The following is a 20,846-nucleotide window of genomic DNA, read 5'->3' as shown; positions in this document are numbered from 1 at the left end:
CAGCTAAGACATGTCGTATGGGGGCAATCCATATAAAATCTTCTTCTACTTCTGTTCCAGACCATACGCTCCTTCCTTAACATCTCTTAACACCAGAAGATGAAACATTTGAAGTGGACAGTTCAAATAGACAGTATTAGGATTTTAAATGGATGAGTTAGCCAGGTGGAGAGCCAAGATGAAACTTGAAGTAGCTATCACTTTGTCAATTTATTAAAGTTTTCATTCAAATCTTGGCAGGGCCAAAATCTGGAGCAGCATCCATTTTAATATGACGTAAATTATCACTATGACAAATACAGCAGAGTATGATCAGAAGCCAGAAAGAAATTATTTCGGAGATGGATAGCTGACATTTCTTGTTAATTCAGTTGATTAGGAATTATGCAGTTAAATTGCTGAAACAAATAATAATGGGACAATATCAGCTACAAATATGATGAAAGGAGATTTTGAGCTGCAGTTTAACAGATCCAAATCCTGAACTGTTTGTAGAGGCAATTGTTTCACTGAAATTGCACGACATTTTGCTGAATAAAAAAAAGAAATGGAAGTTTGCAATTTGGCACAAAAGTTTCTAAACTAAGGTTTTGTCTCTGTTTCATTTACAATATATAACATGCCTTTAAAGCATACATTCATTCAGCATGGCAGAGCCAGACAGAGCAGACAGCATAGATGTGCGAACTGGGCTCTGCTTGAGCCAAAAAAATGGCTTTTTCGACTAAAGGCCTGCACATGAGTCTTGAGTTCCAGGTTCAGTTCTGGGCTTTCCCAGAGATTTTCTGTTGTAACATTGGACAAATCACTCCATTTGCCTGGATCTCCGTTTCTTCTCTGTGCAGAACAAGGCCATCCTGTCATGCTGTACTTTTTAGTGCTCGGCAGGATGAGGCTGTTAGTTATATGAGTTGTAGCCTCTAGATGAAACTTTCAGCATTAGTGATAAGGAGAGCAATAGAGCAATAATACGGATAGAGAACACATGTAAATTAGACTACAGAAAGGTACAGTCAAGATGTATTGTGCTCAAGAATACAAGGACTTCCAAATGAAGTCTAATCAGAGGTGCTAGGTCTACACAGCTCTGCTGATATCAGTCCCCAGTTGGCTCAGGAAGCAATGCTAACTTTCCGTTGTTTCCTGGTAAAACTAGAAGCAAAATAAATCTCTTATGGGTAATTAGTAGTTTACTGTAGTAGCAACAGAAAGTCAACTTTTCCTGCTTGATTTTATAATCTTTTTTAAAGATTTTGTCTTTATCACTGTAAAGATTCAGCTAATAATTTCTTGTCATCGCCAGCAGAGCTGTCCTGTAATGCCTCAGTGGTGTGCATGAGGGGTTGGCTTCACGAAATCCTCTGTGCTAGTGCTGAGGAGCCCATCCCACAATTCAAGTGACACAGGGCAAATCTGGGAAGAAATAGAAGAGGGTGATGCCAATATTAAACTATTTACTTATACTTTGATCATTTCAGTGGGACACTGTGATGGGGACATAAAATTGGCAGTAAACATTTTAGGGCATCTGGAGTATATCAGCTCTTCCACAAGCAAAGGATACAGTCTGCTACTCCAAAAATGACATGGTTGTGGCAGAGGGTATTAGGAGAGTTGTAAGGGCCTGAACTGATTTAATCTTACCTGATTCCGTGATAAACAGGGAGATGTTATGAGAAAAAAAGAAAGAGAGAGAGAAAGAGATGCCAGAAAAAAATAACGCTTTAAAAACAGTATTATTCTATGAATAATTCTAAGACTAAACACATTATTAACATGACAGCCAGGCCAGTATTCCTTTGGAAGGCTTTCACAGGCAACCCTAAAGGTTATAAATAGGTTAATATAGGTATATTGCCCTTCAAAATCATACAGTTCCAGTTAGTCTTCTGATACTTAACATACAAAACAGTTAGTCTTCTGATACTTAACATACAAAACAAAGTCATTTAGTCCGGTGTCAATAACATTTCCCCACTCCCTCTAAAACTAACCTTATAACCTTGTTCCATCCCAGACAAAAATGTTGCACAGGGCTGGTTGCTATTAAAAAATACTAAAATTGACCAAATTTTGTACAAATCTACTTAAGAATAGTATCTATAAATAGATCATTGTGGTTATGCACTATTTCAGCCTCAAATTACTCATTTTGGTGAAGAAATAGCAAGGTGAAATTCTGTGTGGGAGATCAGACTGAGAAACCGTAGCACAGTCCCTTTGGCTGTGAGCCCATGAATTAGCACAGTTAGTTTGCCTGTCTTATATTTCTGAGGTATATTATTTGTCTGAATATTCATAAAATAGCTGATTCTTCCCTGAAAATGTTAATAGATACTGAATATTGTATACTTTTTTAGCATAAATAATAATTTGTCCTGAAATTTGTCCTAAAATGCTTCTCATAATTCTCATATTTTGAACCCACTGATCATCCAGTCAAGGAGTGGAAAAACATCAGGTGAATTAGATGACCAATGTCACATCATTGAATAATGAAAAGCAAATAATGCAAAACAAAAATAATTCCTACACTGCTGTTCAGTGAGCGGCTTTAATGAATGTGCTCAAATACTGAATAGTTCAGAAATCAATAAAAAGTCAGAAAAAGAAAATAAGATTGAACCCACTGGGTGCTTTATTTGTAGTGAATATTTCTACTAGCTTTAGCTAGTCTGTTTCTGGCAGGAAGCTGATGCTGTTCCCTTTGCATTCTGCTCACTGTACTTCCTGAAGGCCAGGAGCCTGTTCTTAATTCCTTCTCTGTCACTAGGGCTCCTAAAACTGCTTTATGTCTTTTATGCTGTCATATTTGCTTGCACTAAAAGGTACTGCGAGCCAATTTACAATCATGTGTAGCACCACCTTTTACTTGTCACCACATTAAAGTCTTGTAACGTTTCCATTCTAAACCCTTATTTCAGGTTTTATAAATCTTGCCTGCTTCTAATTACATCAGGCTGAAGGCAGAGGTGTAAATATTAACCCTGCAGATTAATTTTCCGGAACATAGCAGGGGTCTATTTATTTTAAAATAGGAAGCATCAGAAAAGATAGTGATTTTGCATATTCTCTTTTCTGATAGTAGGTTTTAATTCACAGGAGAACACAAAAGCTCTGATTATTTACCCCGTAATGGGAGAGAACTTAAGCGGAATTAATGGCACTACAGTATTAAGAAATAGAAGGAACACGGCTAAAAATCCGTCGAGGGTTGCCTTTTTATATTGTCCTGTAACACAAAGGACTGTTTTAAGAAATTAAGAGCTAATATAGATAAAAGAAACAAAGAAAAATAGTTTTTTCTTCATAAAGTGTTTGGTCAGTGAGTGCCCCGAGGTTATCAAGGCAAATATTGTGGCTAAATGAAAAATAAAAGCTATCAGTTTCATGCTGTATTAAAAGCATACCATATGGTATGGGCCATATCTTTGCCAAGTGAAAATTGGTATCCTTCTGTTTTGCAAATGAAACTTAGGAAGTATTGATTCTGGCAATAGTGAAACACTGGCACGAGCTTCCTGGAGACTAGGCAATATCTTTCATTTGAGGATTTTAATAGCAGAGTAGACAATGCCATCTTTGCCTCAGTCTTCTCCTGCAAGGTCTTCCAGGCCTCCATGCTTCGTGAAAGGGTTCAAGGAGAAGAAATACCAGCAGTGGATGAGGTTCAAGGATTACCCAAGAAAGCACAACGCCTACAAACCCATGGGACCTGCTGGGCTGCATCCAGCAAGGGCGTTGGGAGAGCTGGCCGATGTCCTTGCATGGCTACTGTCTATCGTCTTGAAAAGGCCAAGGAGATTGGGGAGGTCTCCAATGACTGGAGAAAGGCAAATGTTACACCCATCTTCAAAGCAGGTCTAAAGGATGAGGTGGGAAACTACAGGCCCATCAGTCTCATTTTGGCCCCTTGGGAAAATCATGGCGCAAGTCCTCTTGGAACAGATTTCTGGGCACATGGAACAGAAGATGGTGACTGGGAATGGTCAGCACGGATTTAGCAACCGTAAATCATGCCTGACAAAAATGATTGCCTTCTGTGATAAAATGACTGAATTTTATTTGTGGACAAGAGGAGAGCAGTGGATGCCATTTACCTTGACTTCAGCAAGGCTTCTGACAGTGTTTTCTGCAAAAATTGTATACCAAGTTAGGGTGTTACGGTCCAGATGGGTGGAGAGCTACATGGGTGAAAACCTGATTGGACGGTTGGGCTCAGAGAGCCCTGGTTCATCACTGGTGCCCTGCTTGTAGACTGGTAACAGGTCTGGTCCTGTTTAATATCTTTATCAATGAGCCGGAGGAGGTAACAGAAAGCACTCTCCTTAAGTTTGTAGATGACACCAAATTGTGGGGACCAGTCGATAGTCTTGAGGGCAGGGCCGCCGTCCAGAGGGCCTGGGCAGACTGGAGGGATGGGCCAGCATAGACTCTGATTTTCACAGGTTGGAGCAAAGCTCCATTGACTTATATGAGCAGAGGATGTGATACGAAATTTTAAGATCTTTCTCAGCCTCCTCCAGTTCTCTCGTTTATAGTGCAGCTGTACTTGTTAGTTATTATGTGCTATGTAATCTGTCCTTGCAAGTGGACTATTGAGCATTGACCAGTGCCAAGGGACCAGAAACATTACTACACAGAACTATCTTCCTTTATTTCAGCTTTCAGTATGACAGCCTGTTCCCCTTCCTGTCTCTCAGGCTTTGGTAAATCTCATAAAATCCTTTTCAGATTGAAATCCTACTCTTCCCAAGCTGTAATGTTTTTTATAGCATGTATTTCTGTGTAGTCGTCTTAGTCTCTTGTTGACAGACTTAGGTACCAGTTCCCCGGCTGGTAAATATCTTTCTTAGTCTTAAATTTATCCACTTGTTTTGTTCAGAGCAACTCATGGGAATAATAGTTTGGCTCACTAGTACCTGATGCTGCTTCTTAGTTCTTTTTGCCGTGCCAGTTTTTCATCCCACTGAATCATAGGGATGCCTGGAAGAAGCCAACAGCATTTTGCCCACTTACATGTCTCCCAGAAGAGCTGCAAGCTGCCTGGATTTCTCTAATAAACTCGCTCAATAGATGTGCTTTTACAGAAGGTGCTTCAATAGTTTAATAGATTTATTCCAGAAAATAATAATAAATAGCTGTTTCAAATGTCAATTTTTAGGCTCGCAAAATGTAACTATATACGTGCGTAAGATTAGAACGTAAATCAGCACAGTAAAATAGCTTTGTAAATATTTATGAAGACAGGGCTCTTTGTTTCACACTTGTTCCTCCTGTGTCCTCATCTTAAATTCCCACTTGCTTTAGTTTATGGCTGGTAGTGGTCTTGGCCGGGTACCTGACATTGTTAAATTGCCTGCTCTTTTCTCTGGTATTGCATGCACCATAATCCTAAATCTTTATTGACTGCAAGTGAACGTACGATCTATAGGCAGAGATGTGTTTGCACGCAGGGGCACATTCTGATTTCTGATGGACTTGTGTGAAGTTTAGCAAGCCCCGCACTGGCTAGCTGAGGCACAGTCTGGATGCTTCCCTGAGCTGCCTTCCCTGAGGTGGCTGCAGGGGAGGCAGGTCCTGAGATGCATGGTTGTTTTGGCACGGCAGCATTTTAGCCAGATGTTTGCAGTTTTTTTACAGTTGCGCACATGGCACGGTTAATTTATCTCTTCAATTTCTGTTATTCTTCAGTAACTCGCACCAAAATATCTGACTTACTCAGTTGCATTTTCTCCCTGTTTAACTGGTAGCAGATCGCCCCAAGTTAATTGATTTAATAATCCTAAGAATAAACCTGCCAATGATTTCCTGTGTTTGTTTAATTGGGCCCGGTAAGTTCATGACTGCTCAGTTTGGACTGAGATGCATATTTCTGCTCTGTAGTCTGCTGGCTCTCAGACCTTTTTGGACTGCATCCCTCAAGATGTCTGAAAATATCACTGTGCATCTCTTGCGGTTCTTGTGTTCCGAATCCTGCAGCAGTCCAGGATGAAGTCTTTGCACTGAGGAGCTGGTCTCTGCTGCTTCGTGAGAGGCTCTGACAAATTGAGAGCTGTTGCCCCTGAGCTCCTACCAGGCATGCTTCCCATATATTTCTGCATGTCTTCCCTGAAAATGTAGGGAATCAGCAGAAAAGGGGTTTGGGAGTGAGAAAACATTTTCCGTGAGGTTTACATGTCTTGATTTGAGACTTATAAGAAGAACGTGATACACTGCCATTTAAACAATTGCTTTCATTTACTTGTGATTGCAGTTTCGTCAGTGAAGAATAATGAAGGAGAAAGATAATTCATTCCTTTGCACGCAAGCTTATCGGAAGGCTTCTATATATTGCACATATTTAAATCATTTAATGTTTTAACATATATTTAATTACATTTATGTAGATTTAAGTGTCTGTCTGACTAAAGAGGTGTCATTCATTGTTGATTCCCCTGAAGTGAAGTTCCACGATTGTGGATTTGGTGTAAGCGTAAAGAATATTTGTTCAAAGAGTAGTTTCTGAGAAGCTTATTGGCTCTTCTTCCTGCAGTCAGGACAGATTTTGCCTTTTTTTAGAACGCTCTTGAAGCACACCACTGGTGTACTGGAGGAAATAAAATGTTATTTGACCAAACAGGACATTTGTCTTTGGTGAGTCAGGTTGATCATGACTTTTATTCTTTGGTTTGCTTAGTTAGGAAAGATCTAAGGTCTTTTGCAGGTGACTTAACTTCCATGTGTCCCTTCACCTCGTGTTGTTCTGGGCAAGTTATGTTGCTGGCTTCCCACAGACCCTGGGTTGCTCGTCAGGGACACTGCGCTCGCTGCAGCCGGGGCTCCGGCCGCTAGGTGGGATTCAGATGTTGTGAGCCTCGGACAGGTCTGACTTTGGCACCAAAAAGTGATCACCACGAAAGCATGGACGTCTCACAAGCATCTTGAAAGGAATGAATGACGACATTACTCTCCATCTACTTCCTAGATAAAAGAAAGCTTAGTTCTGTTTTCATCTCTACAAATGTAATTCTGAAGTAACTCCAGTGAGACTGACAGAAAACCTCTGCTTCTGTGAAATTAATTGAATGAGAACAGTTTTTCTCACACTAACAGATACCTTGTCTGCATGCGCCAGTCAGGCCTGAGCTGTTTCACAGAACATACAGCTCCAGCTCTCTCTGCAACGGGGAGCAGCAAGTGAACCCTCAGAAGTGGTGGCCTCCATGTTAACCTGCCTGCTTTCCCTGCAGTCCTTCTCCTTCATTCTGGAGGATCCAGGACTGGATTCCCTACTGAATCTTCTTCTTAAAATTATATTTCTCTGGGGACACTGGGATTGTGAACAACCTCTGTTTGCAACACTAAGTAGAGTAAATGCTATTGTATTATCCAACAGTAGCAAATGGAATAATCCCCCTCCCGTCACTTTCTAACAGGATAACATTAAAGGCATTCCTCTGAGATGGAGAGTAATAATTTGTTAATTCCCCTCAGTACTTCATGCTTTTCCATAGTGCAGCTAATTTTCTCTGAGTACCTTATTAACATTCACAATGACTTTGCTGTCCCACCCTAATAGCTCTCCACAGAGGCAGTGACTGTGAAGGTGAGAGCTGACAGAGTGACACATTTTCTCTCCTTTTTCTCTGCAGACTGTATTATCCTGGTTTTCATCCACTGAGGGCCGTCCAGCTGATGCGAGTGGGCAAGCTGCAGTATAGCCAAGACATGTTCCCTCAAGCCTTGGAGACCTTGAAACAGGTCAGTGTTTGCAAACTGTGTTTCCTCTACTTCCCCACCTCCCTTGCTTCCCCTGGACCCACCGTGTCCTCTTTCCCCTTTTACTCTGACTGTACCTTATGTGTTTGAATACTCCTCGGCACGTTTCTATCAGTGCTATTTCCGCAGGCTGTAGCTGGATGCCGCGATGGGTCGTTGCTTGCAGTGTTTCATGCACAGTCTTCCTTTAGTATCAGTCACTGCTAATTACAGTTCAGTAGTTCAGAGGTGCCTGAATGGAAAATAACTACTAGATCTAAAGAGGTGCCTTATGGTCTCCTTCTTACTGTATCTGAGTATGTATCTGAGCTGGTCACTGCTGATAGGAGTGTAAGGGCTAAAGGTAAGGAGAAGAGGGTAATGATAAATGTCTGGATCCTCTCTTTTCAGTGCTGCGCTGAGAAGCAAAGTCAATCTAGGAATGCTGAAAGTAGAAGAACGGGACTAGATCTGCAGCTCCTTCCCCTCTCCTCCCTAGCAGGGATCTGGGAATTAGGATAGAACAACTTTGTTGTTTTAATGGTTGTATTTTATTGTGAGCCATGCTCAAATCAACAGGCACGCTTCTTGATCCCTATTATTTTTGTGTCATTCACAGTCTTTTTCTTCATTCGATCTAATTTTGCAGCTGGTCTTTTGCTAGTTACATTTCACCTCTAAGTTTTTCCTGTTGTACCTGAACTGAGTTTTATATGCACTGCCTGCTACCCCAGGCTCTTACCTGTCCTGCTGTTGTATTGCTGTTAATATCATCTGAAATATTTTGAAGAATCCCTCTCTCTGGGCACTTGTCTTCAGGATGCAGGCTCTCACTTACTTCCCAGCTCAAGCCCTAAATCAGTATTAGAGTATTTTTCCCCTACAAGATGTGCTACCTCAAGTTCCCCTCACAGAAGTCTCATGCTTATTCGTTTGTATTATTGATGTTGCCCTATGTTGAATGTGGCTTGTACACAACACACCATGATGTTCCCCACTCGTCTCTCTGCCCATCTCCAGTGCCTGACACACTCTTCGTATTTCCTTTGCTCAGTGCCACAGAAAGCCGTCTGGCTCAGCCTTTTGCTGCCAGGCAAGAGCAGGCCCCGCTGCTGACACCAGCGTAAAGATTTTTTCCTTTTAATGTTCGTGTTATATGACAAAACCCAAACACTACAGCACCATGTCAGGTTGAAACAGCAGTATGATTTACTCTGGTTCTTTATGGGATTTACATTGACATGGGTCTGGCTCTTTACAGAAGCTGCTTAAGTGGAGCCTAACAGGCAGCAGTAGCTGATGCTTTACCTTAATCTGATGTTTCTCCTCTCAAATAAAATTACAAATACAAGTCTGCATCTGCTTCCTGAGCCATATTGCTAAGTGACCGTAGACTCCAGTCGTGGAGGCAACACTGGCTGTAGTTTTAGCGTTAAGCAGAACCATGGCATATTGCAAGCCTTATTGTGCACCTAAGCAAGCTGTGAGTGAGATGGCAGGGCCATCAGAAGGAGGGCTGGGTTGGTCGCTCCCCAGGAGCACAGCCTGCGAATACACAGCTCCTGGCTGCATGTCCGCAACTCTCCTTGAAGTGAGTGCGAATCCTGTACAAATACCTGATTCCAGGACCTGGTGCAAAGGGTGAAAGTCAGCAAACTCAGTAAACATTCACTGTTATCTGTATGTCACAAAAACATCCGTTGCGTGGAGCTCAGGCCCCTGCCTCTCCAGAGGTTTTTCTAGGGGCCTTCTGAGGGGATTCTTGTCTCAATAGGAAGGGCACGAGCGGTGTCATCAATGTAGATGAGCATTAAGCTTTAAATGGCCAAGAGAGCAAGGTGTGCAGTGGTTAAGGCATCATTGGTAGATGTCTTGAATATTGGAGTTTGCCCTGTGCAAGGAACTTTTTATAGTACTGATGCCTTTTGGGTATTTCACATGCTTGCAGTGTATTTATCCGTAAGACAACAGTGAAGAAACGCTATCATCTCCATCTTCCAAATAGGAAATTGAAGCGCAGGGAGACCAAAGAGCTTCTAGCACAGGCTGGGAAAGTTTTCAGTGTTTTCCCTTCCCTCCTTCTTGGATGTCTGAAATTTGATGCCAGAAATTGCTGGCTTATGCCCTATTCGTAGAATTCATAGAATTGAATAGTTGTAATTTACACAAACCAGCAATTCCTGGAGTCTCATGGGAGCCTCCTGCTTCTCCATTTACACTGTTATATGATTTTAGTACTAATAAAGCAGGAACATTTTAACCCTTTATTGGTGCAGAGGTTGGCTGTATGTCACCTTAGTTTAATATCCATGCTACATGAAGAGCTGGTTGTGTAGCAAAATATTAGGGCAGCTGCTTGCGATAGAAGGCAAGGAGTGTCAGTACTGCTGGAAATGGGGATCGGAGGGAGGACTGATCCTTTACACCTGCCTGGAACCCCTGTGTAGCATTAATAGCAGTCCCTACAGCTAGCTATGACGCTATAGCTAGTTTAGCATTTTGTACTTACTCTTTTAATCTCCAGCACTTACTAGTTTTTAACATCCTATTAATTATGCACGCTGAATAACTGATAATTTCCACATGTTTTAATAATAAATCAGTATTTAATATGATGTCAGTCTTACTAAATCTTAGTAACTTAAGTCATCGCTTGATATATTTAACTTAAATTGTGGCCAATTCTGATCGTTAAAAAGGGAGAGTAATCAATTCTATTTCCTATTCCTTACTCAGAAGTAAACCATGTACCTGTCATGTGCCAGCTAATCTGCTCTGCTATTTCCTCTGTAATATTTATAAATTCCAAACATTCAGACTTTCCTTTTTAGTAGGTGGAGTGAACCGTCAGTCAGAGGAATTTCTCGTCGTTGATATTTCTGCAGTATATGAACAGGCATGCATACGTTTTGCCTACTCTTCTAGTATGATACTGTGTTGGAGGAAACCAGAGTGAGTTGCCTCAGCCGCCTGAACGTTCTTCATCAGGTGGCAGTTGTGATGGGTTTTTGTATGTGTTTAGCGAAGCTGCTGAGTTTAAGCCAGATTGTCACTCTATTACCTGCTGGATACAGAGCAACACCTAGCACAGAAACATCTTTTCAAGCTTTGATCTCCTCTTTCTCCAGCAAGGGAGAATAAAGAGCTGTTTTCCCATTCTATACCATACCTCCGTGCATCTCTAACCGTGGTCTCCAAGCCATTAGTGGTGCACAAGGACACAGTAAGTGCTTTGCAGCTGGGATGCAGAACCATTTACAAACTAATCCTATTGCGGCTTTGTTCAGCCTCCCCCTTTTCACCCACATATGTAAGACGGGAAAAGACTGAATTCCCCCTCTCTGGGACCGTCATCCTACTTCCTTGTGCAAGTTGTAAGCATAGGACACATGGTTTCTTTGAATGGGAGCTGAAGCTGATTCCCTTTATTGCTGTCTACGCTGGAACAAATTAGAGTGAGATATAATTCCCAGTTTGTTGTGAGTGAGGATGTGATTCCTAATAAAACTCAGATAATGTCCTAGAGTGATATCAGAGCTCCGTTTGGCCCTGTGTGATTAGATGTGTCAACGGAGCATGCCACATGCGCAGAGCAGAAACTCAATTACCTTCTCTGCTTCATTACTCTTCTTAATACGCTCTGCCACTGAATAGCACCCTGTTGGAGCCCTCGTCAGGCTAATTTCAGCGTGGTGTTAAGGAGAAGGATGTGGATGGTGCAGGAGGAATTGAGATCTGAGTGAATTTCACCTCACTCATATCAGTCCTGTTTAATCAGGCACAGCCTCCGAGCTGCTGTGGATTGACAGCCTCTTCTGCATCAGATGTGCAGGGTGTGAAGAACTGGCAGGTCTTCATACACAGGTCGGTGGCCGGTGTCTCATTGCTGCTCTCGCTGTTGGCTGAAAATGAATCACTACCACAGCCACCTTACTGTTACCGCCCTTTGGTTTTAGCTCTCTGCCCTGCACAGCTAAAGAAGGTTTAAATAGTGTGAAGAGCTTTGTGTTGCCTATCAAGATGAAATTCACCCTCTTTCTTACAGTGCATTAAGCCCTGCAGAATCTAATTTGCCAGCTTTGGGAAATGGAAGTGTTAGAGGAAAGCAATACTCTGGAATAAAACCTGAAGTTAGCCCTTGGTTTATTGTGCAGCCAGCATATTTTGAAAATATCTAACGTATTTAAGAATACGTACACACACACACACACACACACACACACACACACACACACACACTCACTCATATATATGTGTATGAAAAATGTAATGGTGGGAGGACAAATGGAATTACACATCAGGAAAACCTTTGTCAGCAAAAGCCTGGAGCTGCAGCCCCGTCTCACAAACCTAATTTGAAGAGCTTGGGCCGACTGTAAAAAAGTGGCAATGATACAAGGTCCAGCGAGCTGTTTTGTCAAGACAAAAGCTTCTGGACCAGGAAGCAGCTCTCTCGCAGGTGTGCAAGAGCAGCTGGGCATCGCTGGAGCTCGTGGCAATCCCCTCACAAGTGCATATGACCTGCCCTGAGGGGCACTGGTCAACATAAATATTTGTTAGATGTCTTTTGTTACCTTCGTGGCACTCGCCTGCGTGGTTGCCCCAAACCTGCGTGCACCGGAGCAAGGCTTGGGAGGAAGCAGGGTGCAGAGGGCAAGGCTCGGCCTTCGTTACTAGCCTCCGTCTCCTCGGTCGAGTGCTGCGGCGTGCGGCCCCGGCCGCTGCTCCGTCCCACGAGCGGCGGTCGTGGCAGCCAGGGCTCATGTGTCCATCCCCCCGGGCAAGTCGTTGGTGCCCGGGGGGCCGAGGGGGGACGGGGCACGGGCAGGCGGGAGGAGGCATGCATGCAGCCCCTCCCGGCAGGCCCTGTGCTCGGAGCACCTCCACCCTCCCGCGCTGGCGGACATCGTCCCGGGCATCGCGCCTGCAGCCGCGAGGCAGTGCCCCCGACCCACCTTGAGCAGCGCTGGCGCGTCCATGGCTCACGCAAAGCCTTGGTCTCTCCCTCGATCCACAGAGCTCAGACCTTGTCGCACCATTTATGGACACAGAAATCAAGTCCTTTTCAAGCAGCCACCATGGCGGCCGGTTGTTCAGGTTCCCTGTTGCTCCCCTTCTTATCGTAAGCCCTGACGCATAGGCAAAACCACAACGAGTGGGGTAAAAGCCCTCCTAGGTTTCACTGCAACTTCAGACGCTGAGACCTTAGCCAGGCGTGCTCGACAGTAGCTGGGATCACATTTGTTTTTCCTGCACCAGGTCTAAGCAGCGTCTCCCTTCAGTCAAGAGGGATGGAGAAGCACCGATACTTTCTGCCATGTAGGCGCGGGGCTGTTTGCTCGCTGCCTGCACCGTGATGGAGCGGTGCTGCCCCGCGTTTGCACATGCATCTCTGCACCGCTGACACTGGGCACCCTGCCCCATCCCAGCGCACATCAGGCACGAGCGCGCGGCGGTGCGGCACTTCATTTGCATTCATGGAGTAGCAGTCACACCGCTCATCTGACGGGTTTTGTATTCTTAAGGGAGAGAGTGTGTGGCTGATGACGCCACGGCCTGTGTTGCTGTCTTGCGATTACTGTACTTTTTCATAATCAGATTTGTTCCTTAAGCTGAGAGGAAGACCGCACAGACCACAAGACTCTGCTCAGCCTCAGCTCTGCTGCTTGGTTGGGAGATTTAGAGGTGCAGGGTAGCATTCGGAGAGCCTGCATATTCTTTCTTCTGCCCGGGGGGAAAAAAAAACTTTGCTTTGGAGGTGAAATTATCCCAATTTTGCACAGCCTTTGGCCAAAATGCCTACACAATTTAATACCAGTTTAACTTGGGGATTGTGGAAGTCGCTGGTATTCTGAAAGTTGATGCACCCTGGTGCTGGCTCTTACTGCAACATGTAATACAGAATACTGCGTGAGAATGATTTTCACCCTGAAGGGGACAGAAGGATAAAGACTGGGTGCATTTATTTGTCCTACTGAGGAAAGAAAGGGAAGAGAAGGGAAGGAAATGCTGGAGGTGAGAAGGAAGTCAGCAGGAGGAGCACTATTTCGAGATTAGGTTTGGTATTAAGGATTTTTGCCTTTTAACAGAGGCATATGCATATGCCCATCTCTAGCAGTGCATCAGTAGGCTAGCCGGGGCTCACCTACTGACTGCTGCGCGCCGAGTCTGTGGGCCCACACTGCTGCTTTCCCACCCAGCAACGTGCGCGGGATCCTGCCTTCAGCTATTCTGCTCTGCACCATGCAGGGATTCCTATAGGATGTAAGCGTTCATCTCACTCCGTTCAGTGAGGATGTCTGTGCCAGGTGAGGACTGGCTCTTATTCTTGTACTTTACACTACTTTTTCAATTATATATTTAAAAAAAAAAAAAAACTGTAAAAAAAAAACCTGTTGTTGTACAGCTTGATACCTCACGCTCAGCTATGCTGAAGGACTTTTACAACCTATTCTTTACAGCAGTTCCCCAATATGTTAAATTAGGAAAATCAAAACACTAAGAACAATTTGGCAAGTCTTTTTGGGGAATATAATTATGACTTTATTGCAAAAATTTTGCAGAAGCATGACCAGGTTTGTATTTCTGCTAAAATAGAAATATGCAAAAATTGAGATTTTTTAAATTTAATCTCATATTTCTTAGGCATTTCTAATAGTAATGAAATCATTTCCATTTTTATGCTTGATTGAGTATTTTTTCATTTAGTAGTAAGGCATTGCAGTTGCTCAGAATGTATTTTACCCTTTGTAGGGCTCCTTGCACGCACTGGTTTGCTTTGACTGCTTTTTCTACTTCATCTATCAATCTTTTTCTGCCTCCCTGTTTTTAAAAAAGTATCTAATTGGAAGAAAAAATAAATTATGCCAGATTTTCCATACATTTGCCAGTCTTTAGAAGTTGAAAGTAGAGTATCATTCATTTCACCAAAGAATATTTATATTTATTTTTATCTTTCCAATTTAAAGCAAAGTTCCTTCCTCAATACTTCTTTCCAGAAGATCCTTTTTCTGTAATCTAAAGTTAACTTAGCTGAATTTTATCAGCTGACTAGACCAGGAACCCGTTGAAACACAGGCTGCATTTAGTCTCTGATGATTCTTCAGTTTAGGATGAGGAAAAATCTCTGATGTTTTTTCTCCTACCACTACACTTGGAGCTCCATTGCTCTTTGTTCTGAAGCGTTGAGTCCAGTTCCATCTGGTACTTATCCCTTTGCATGAGAAATTTAATAGAAGGAAGAAGCAGAACTGTCATATGAAAAGTGACAATCTCAGTGTGAGCTGGGAGAAGAGTATTTCAGGCATGTATGTGGCAGAGAATTAGCAACGCAACAGGTAATATTAGCCTAAACTGGCCTGGTAGTGTAAGATGACCAGCAGGCACAGCAAATGATCTCTTTGGGAAAAGCAGCGAAGGACCAATCCTCATGCGTACCTTTTGCAGTGAAGCTATTAGTTTACATTTTGTTTGAAGCTGGTACAGTTAAGGCACTTAATTCTATCGATTTACAGCACTTTGAGGCTACTAACGTGAGTATCACAGCCATCTTTTAAATAATGCATCAAGATCTTGGGTGTCGCAATTGACCAATCTTAAAAACATCTTCATCCTTCAGTATGCTCCCCACCTCTTCCAAACATCCACCTGTGCAACATATTAGTAGGCTTTAATTTTTTACTTCCAAGGAACAATAAGCCAGTGCCTCCTCCTCTGTTAGAGACAAATCATTACGCGCTTTGGGACGCTTCACTCGTACTTCTGCTACGCCATGCAGTAGAGCTGCCTCCTACCAGCCCCTAGTGCCCCAGTGCTTGTATCCATGCCCCACTGCCACTACCAAACCCTTCATATGGTCTGCGCAGTGACTAACATGTCCCTTTCTACTCTCTTTTCAAGGCCTATAACATTATGAAGGTGACCCATGGAGCAGATCACAGCCTGATGCAAGCCTTGATGGAACTAAAGGAACAGTGTGAGACTGTCATGAGAGTGCAGTGAAGAAAAACTGCAGTCTGGAAAACAAGATATTCAAGGGAAAAGGAAAGCCAATACTTTTTATTGCATTGGAAAGCTTCTTGTTGATTTTGGAGTCTTTTCATCGTCTTACTTGCTTTACAGAAATGTGTCATGTTTATTAGTTTTGCTGTATGATCTTCTGAAATGAATTCATGTTTGGAGGAATATTTGCCACTTTCAGAAGGATTTTAACTTCTGCAAGGCAAAATGGCAGTAGATAAGTCTTAATATTTCATCGTAATACATGCTGATGATAAAAATACACACTTACATGCATGGACAGAAATAATCTTACTCTTTTTTGTTTAATAACCAAAGCCTCCCATCCAAATACCTCTGAATGTAGGGAAAAAATTAGACTTGAATTCCAACATGTTACTTGGCTAAACTTCCTACTGAGCTTCTCCTACGCTCATTTAGGAACAGATTTCTCTATCTGCACTAGCTCTGGAATTATTATGAAGTCCCACCTTACTACCTGCCTTATGTCTCAATTTATTAGAAAACATGTTAAGTTTTTTTTCTACCACACACCTCATTGGTGAATTGATAACAAATACTGGGAACTGCGTGGTGGATCTTCATCTGTTGTGAAGTGGTATAATTCCATTGAGAACAGCAGTCAATTTTTTAATGTCAGTTTACAGCAAGAGACAGAGAGAGAGCATATTTCTTCCTTTTGACTTCCTGATAGGCGTTCTTTCCAAAAGTCTGATCCAGTGATCTTTGATATCAAATAACAGCTTTCCAATGCTCTAGATGAGATTTTTCTCCCTTCCAACTTACCTGCAGGGCTCTGACCCTCTTCTTTTTGCGTCTTATATGTTATTATGAAAAGTTCTAATATTGAATATTAAAACTGACTGAATGAAAAACTTAATCAAATGTGTATCCATGTTGAAAATGCATATTGTTCTGATATTTCGCCATTTTGATTGTTTCACTGCACACCATCATCGGATTTTTCTCATTTTATAGTAGCTTACAAAACAGAGGGACGTGGACACATAAGCTTTAACCTTCTGCTGTAGATCCACACAGAGCTTTTGTGAAGCATCCTCAAAATCTGGGGTTGGGCATTTGATGCTTCTGACCAAGACAGAGTAAAAGGGAATATGGATTACAGGGTGACAAACCAGTTCATATCTGTTCAGATAAAAGAAGTTCCAGCTTTTTTCTTTTTTTTTTTTTCCTTTGTATGAGAGGAAAATGTTCAGAAGCGCCTAAGTTACTGAAGAACAAAGGAGGTATAGGAATGCTGTCAACAGGATTAAGTATATACAGTTGTCTTTCTATAAATTTGGTGCTCCTTTATGCTAACAGCACTTTTGAAAAGGGGACATGTGCCCTTTGGGGTGTATTTAGGCTGCCTCTTAGGTTTTTAGAGGTAGAGTTGTACCTCACACTATGTGTTTAGATTTAAGAAAGCATTCAAGAAGCAATTTGGATAAGCTACTTTATCAGGTGACCTGGCTCCGGAAGCATCCTTGTATCATGATAAGTTCCTTTAGGGCTGAAATCAAATCAAAAGTTTATGCCTAGGGGTATTGTTTGCCTCTGAACCTCCAGCAACTCAGCTCAGTCAGGGAAGCAGCTAAATAGACCTGAGGTGACAGCTTTGCTTTTGCACAGCGGGCCAGTGGTCTGAGCATGCGCCCAGGAAGATGTCGTATGCTTGCTGAGCATGCAGAGTTAGGCTTTGCTGCTCCTGCTTCCCAAAATAGTACTTTAAACTCCAGAATAGTGTGCAGCATAGGTTGGTGTAATGAGTTAATCCTGTAGCTAAACACTAATTAGGAGTTTCTTCCAGACCAGAGAAATTACCTTCCTGGTTATTGCAGCCAGATATGGTCAATTTTTCCCCATTTGGGCCGGGCAACGGAAAATGGAGCTCCAGCACATGAGCAGTCACACAGATTGGTTAACAGTATTTCTAAGCATGTTCATTTTTATATTTCTCTTAGGACAGCTATATTCCTTTCCCTCTTTTTCTCCTTCCCCTCCCTCCCACCAAACAGACTGGTGTGTTAGCACCTGGCTATGTGGTGAATCGCTAAGCCCTATGGATGGTCGCTGACCTGAGAGATCGTTTCTCACCACGTTCCCGGGGAAAGAAAAGCATTTCTTGGAAAACATGTGCTCCGTTTCCTCACGCTTATCAGCATGAGAGCTGTAACTGCCAGCGATGCCGGCTTCCATGTTTATCACAGAAACAAATGTTAACAAAAGCCAAATATTTATGAGGAGCACTGAAACCTAAATAATTTAAGGTCTCTGAAAGTATCGCTTTCAGGTGTGTCACTCCTCACTAACAATTTATTGCTGCTATTCCAGCCATGACTGTTATTTCATTAGTCCGTAGTTGTTGGAAAGCCAGGCTTTTTTCACACCAGTAAGTTGACACCATTAATTATTATGAGATGAGAATGCATTTAAAAATAAAATGAACACTCTGGGTATAATTTACAGGCACAGCACATGAATGCCATTGCTGAGGAAGATAACTCCTTTTGAGGCGTCTGAATTTGTTCCAGCATATGGAGCGTTCACTTGCCCGGCAGTAATATTCAGGCAATAACCTCTGAAATGCACTGCATTTCTGGAGTACGTAGCATGGCTTGAGGCCAGAGGCCAACTCACATCAGCGACCCAAGAAGTGCAATAATCCTCGCAGAAATTCTCTGCTTGGTTGTGTCTACTTGCTATTATGAAAAGGAAATTATCTGGGGAAAGGGTCAGACCTTTGCGTTTATTGGGATTGCTGACAGAGCAGAGGCATCACTGATGGACAATCAGAAAATTTGAAAGGCGCCCAATCTTCAAAAGTTATTTTCTGATTTTAAAGAGACACATAGATACTTTCCATAAAGACAATGCTTGTGTAAGCTTATTATTACAAATCTGATAGATTTGCAAATGGAAACAATTTCAAAATGTGAGGTAAGGTGATACGTTACTCTGTGCAGGGTATGTTGTGAGGTGGCTCACCAGCTCTCACGTATACGGACACGTCTCTGCAAATGAACGCGCAGCGCTGCCTTCTGGGTATTCAGCTACCAGGACGCCACAACTCTGCAAGTGCCACGGCAGGGAAAAATGTGCACCGGGAGAGAGGCACAGTTGCCTGATATCACAAGAGAAAGGCCACGTTACCTTAGCTAGAGGGTCTACCTACACCAGTATTTTTCTCTCCAGCAGTGGCCTACAGCAGATGCTCAGGGAAAATGTGCAAGTGAAACAGTGCCTGTCAGGAAATAGAGTAAGACACTGTTACGCTGGCTGTGGCACATCATGAAGGTGAGTGTGCTGCTATGTGCGTGGGGCTGAAGGTATCTGACCCACAGCCCCCACAGCGATGCAAGGAACCAAACTGGCCAGACCAAGTTGGGCTGCAGCGCAGGTGTCTGGGCAGGGTCCTGAGGGCCCTGCGCATTGCTGCTCTGCCTTGCCTCATCCTGCGCGTCGGCTCGCAGAAGTATGGGAGCCTGATTAGCGCTTTGCATTCATTACTACTGGTACAAAACTTGCATCTCTCTCTCTCTCTCTCTCTTAGCTTGGAAAAGATTTGCATTTTCTGGTTGTTTTCAAATACTTACTGAGCAGTTTCCCTTGGTGGTTCCCATGTACCACCACCACCACCAGAGCTGCTGATGCTGCTGGGAGTGTTGTGGCTGACGTGTTTTCTTTGGCAGTGTTTCCATTCCTTATTTTCTGGAAGGAAGGCTGGCCTTGACTACAGAGAGATTGAGCTAAATGAAGAGTTTGAAAGTGCAGTTACAAGCAAGCGTGTCAAGGAGGAAGGAGCACTGGATAACACTCATTTCAAATCCAGGTAATCTTGTTCTTTTTAGCTCCGATTCCAAGTAGTTGGAGTTGTCTTTGCACAAACTTGATGCTTTGGCCCTCAAAAAAAAAAATCTAAAAAATTTTTCACGTAGAATCATTTTGCTAAGTTAAAGATGTTAAAGTCAGAAAGAGGCAGACTGCAGCGTTATCTGTAACGTTGACAGGCCAGCTGCTTGCTTCTAGCACTTCAGGGACTTTTCCAGTATCTTTTGAAAAATAATGGTAATTTGGGTTCACCTCAAGGTTTAGAAGTAAATTCTGAGTTATTTTTGATTTGTCACTATCTCTTGAATTAGTCCTGGAGGAGCAACATTAGATTGCATTTTGAGGAAGTTGAACAGCACTGTAGTACGTGTTTGGAAGGAAAACAGCAGAACATATGAGAAAAAACACATGAGGGTTATGCAGTTTTGCTGAGGATAACTGATTCCAGTTGAAGGAAACATCTATCTCCAGTAAATATATTTAAATATTAAATATATATATATATAAAAAATAGGAAACTAATACACCTACAATAGTTCCCTAAACAATATTTTAGAGCTGTGATCTCCCTGAGTCTTATCAACCTGCTGTGAATCCTGTTGTGCATGGGTTTATGCCAACAAAACTCTCCCACTACTCAGCGTTTCCTTTATTTCTAGCTGTGACCCTGTTCTACGATGGCTATTTTTTTTTAAGCTAACTTTTCTTAAACTTTTTATTTTTGTACCTAGCGTATTTATGAAATATAGAGGCTCTTTCCCAGCACAGTGTATTGCAAATAGTCCCTGGCCGCTGGAACGCTCTTGACGAAGAGAGTTCAGTTTCTCACAGAGGTTGTGCCAATTATAAGGATTGTTTTTTCTGATTCAGAATTAAATCTCCCGTAAGACAAGGGGAAGAAGGAAGGTCTCACCGCTGCGACCGTGGAGCTCTGGCGTGGGTTGTCAGCAGCACCAGAGAGTGTGCCTGACCTTGGGCAAGTCGGCTAGGGTTAGACCGGCATGCGTAGCTGGGCTTTGTCATCCTTGAGCCCTGGGAAATTTCTCCTCACTGTAAAAAGCAAAAAGGCCCAAGGGAACGGGATATGACACTCTCCACACCTCTACCTCTCTACTTATCTTCCTGTAAGGGCTCAGAGAGTCTCTGCATTCCCGTAGTGCGTTATTTGTAGGACAGTCACTCACAGAAAATGATGCAGTTCTTAAAATACCTCAAAGTACTTTAAAAAGAAAGCTAAGTATTATTTCCCTGTTGAG

At 42.7% G+C, this 20,846-nt stretch overlaps 1 protein-coding gene across 3 annotated transcripts in view; it reads left to right on the top strand.

Annotated features, from left to right (window-relative positions):
* Positions 1-16,658, top strand: part of SMYD3 (SET and MYND domain containing 3) — a 441,959-nt gene extending 425,301 nt beyond the window's left edge. For all 3 annotated transcript variants that reach the window (XM_068939324.1, XM_068939321.1, XM_068939323.1), the window contains 2 exons: positions 7,635-7,743; positions 15,640-16,658. In XM_068939324.1, coding sequence (XP_068795425.1) covers positions 7,635-7,743; positions 15,640-15,741 — 211 coding nt within the window. In that variant the 3' untranslated portion in view covers positions 15,742-16,658. The remainder of the gene's footprint in view (positions 1-7,634; positions 7,744-15,639) is intronic.
* The last annotated feature ends 4,188 nt before the right edge of the window (positions 16,659-20,846 follow it).

The sequence above is a fragment of the Struthio camelus genome, chromosome 3, assembly GCF_040807025.1.
Source record: "Struthio camelus isolate bStrCam1 chromosome 3, bStrCam1.hap1, whole genome shotgun sequence".
In the NCBI taxonomy this organism is placed as follows: domain Eukaryota; kingdom Metazoa; phylum Chordata; class Aves; order Struthioniformes; family Struthionidae; genus Struthio; species Struthio camelus.
This window is presented reverse-complemented; position numbering and strand designations above follow the sequence as displayed.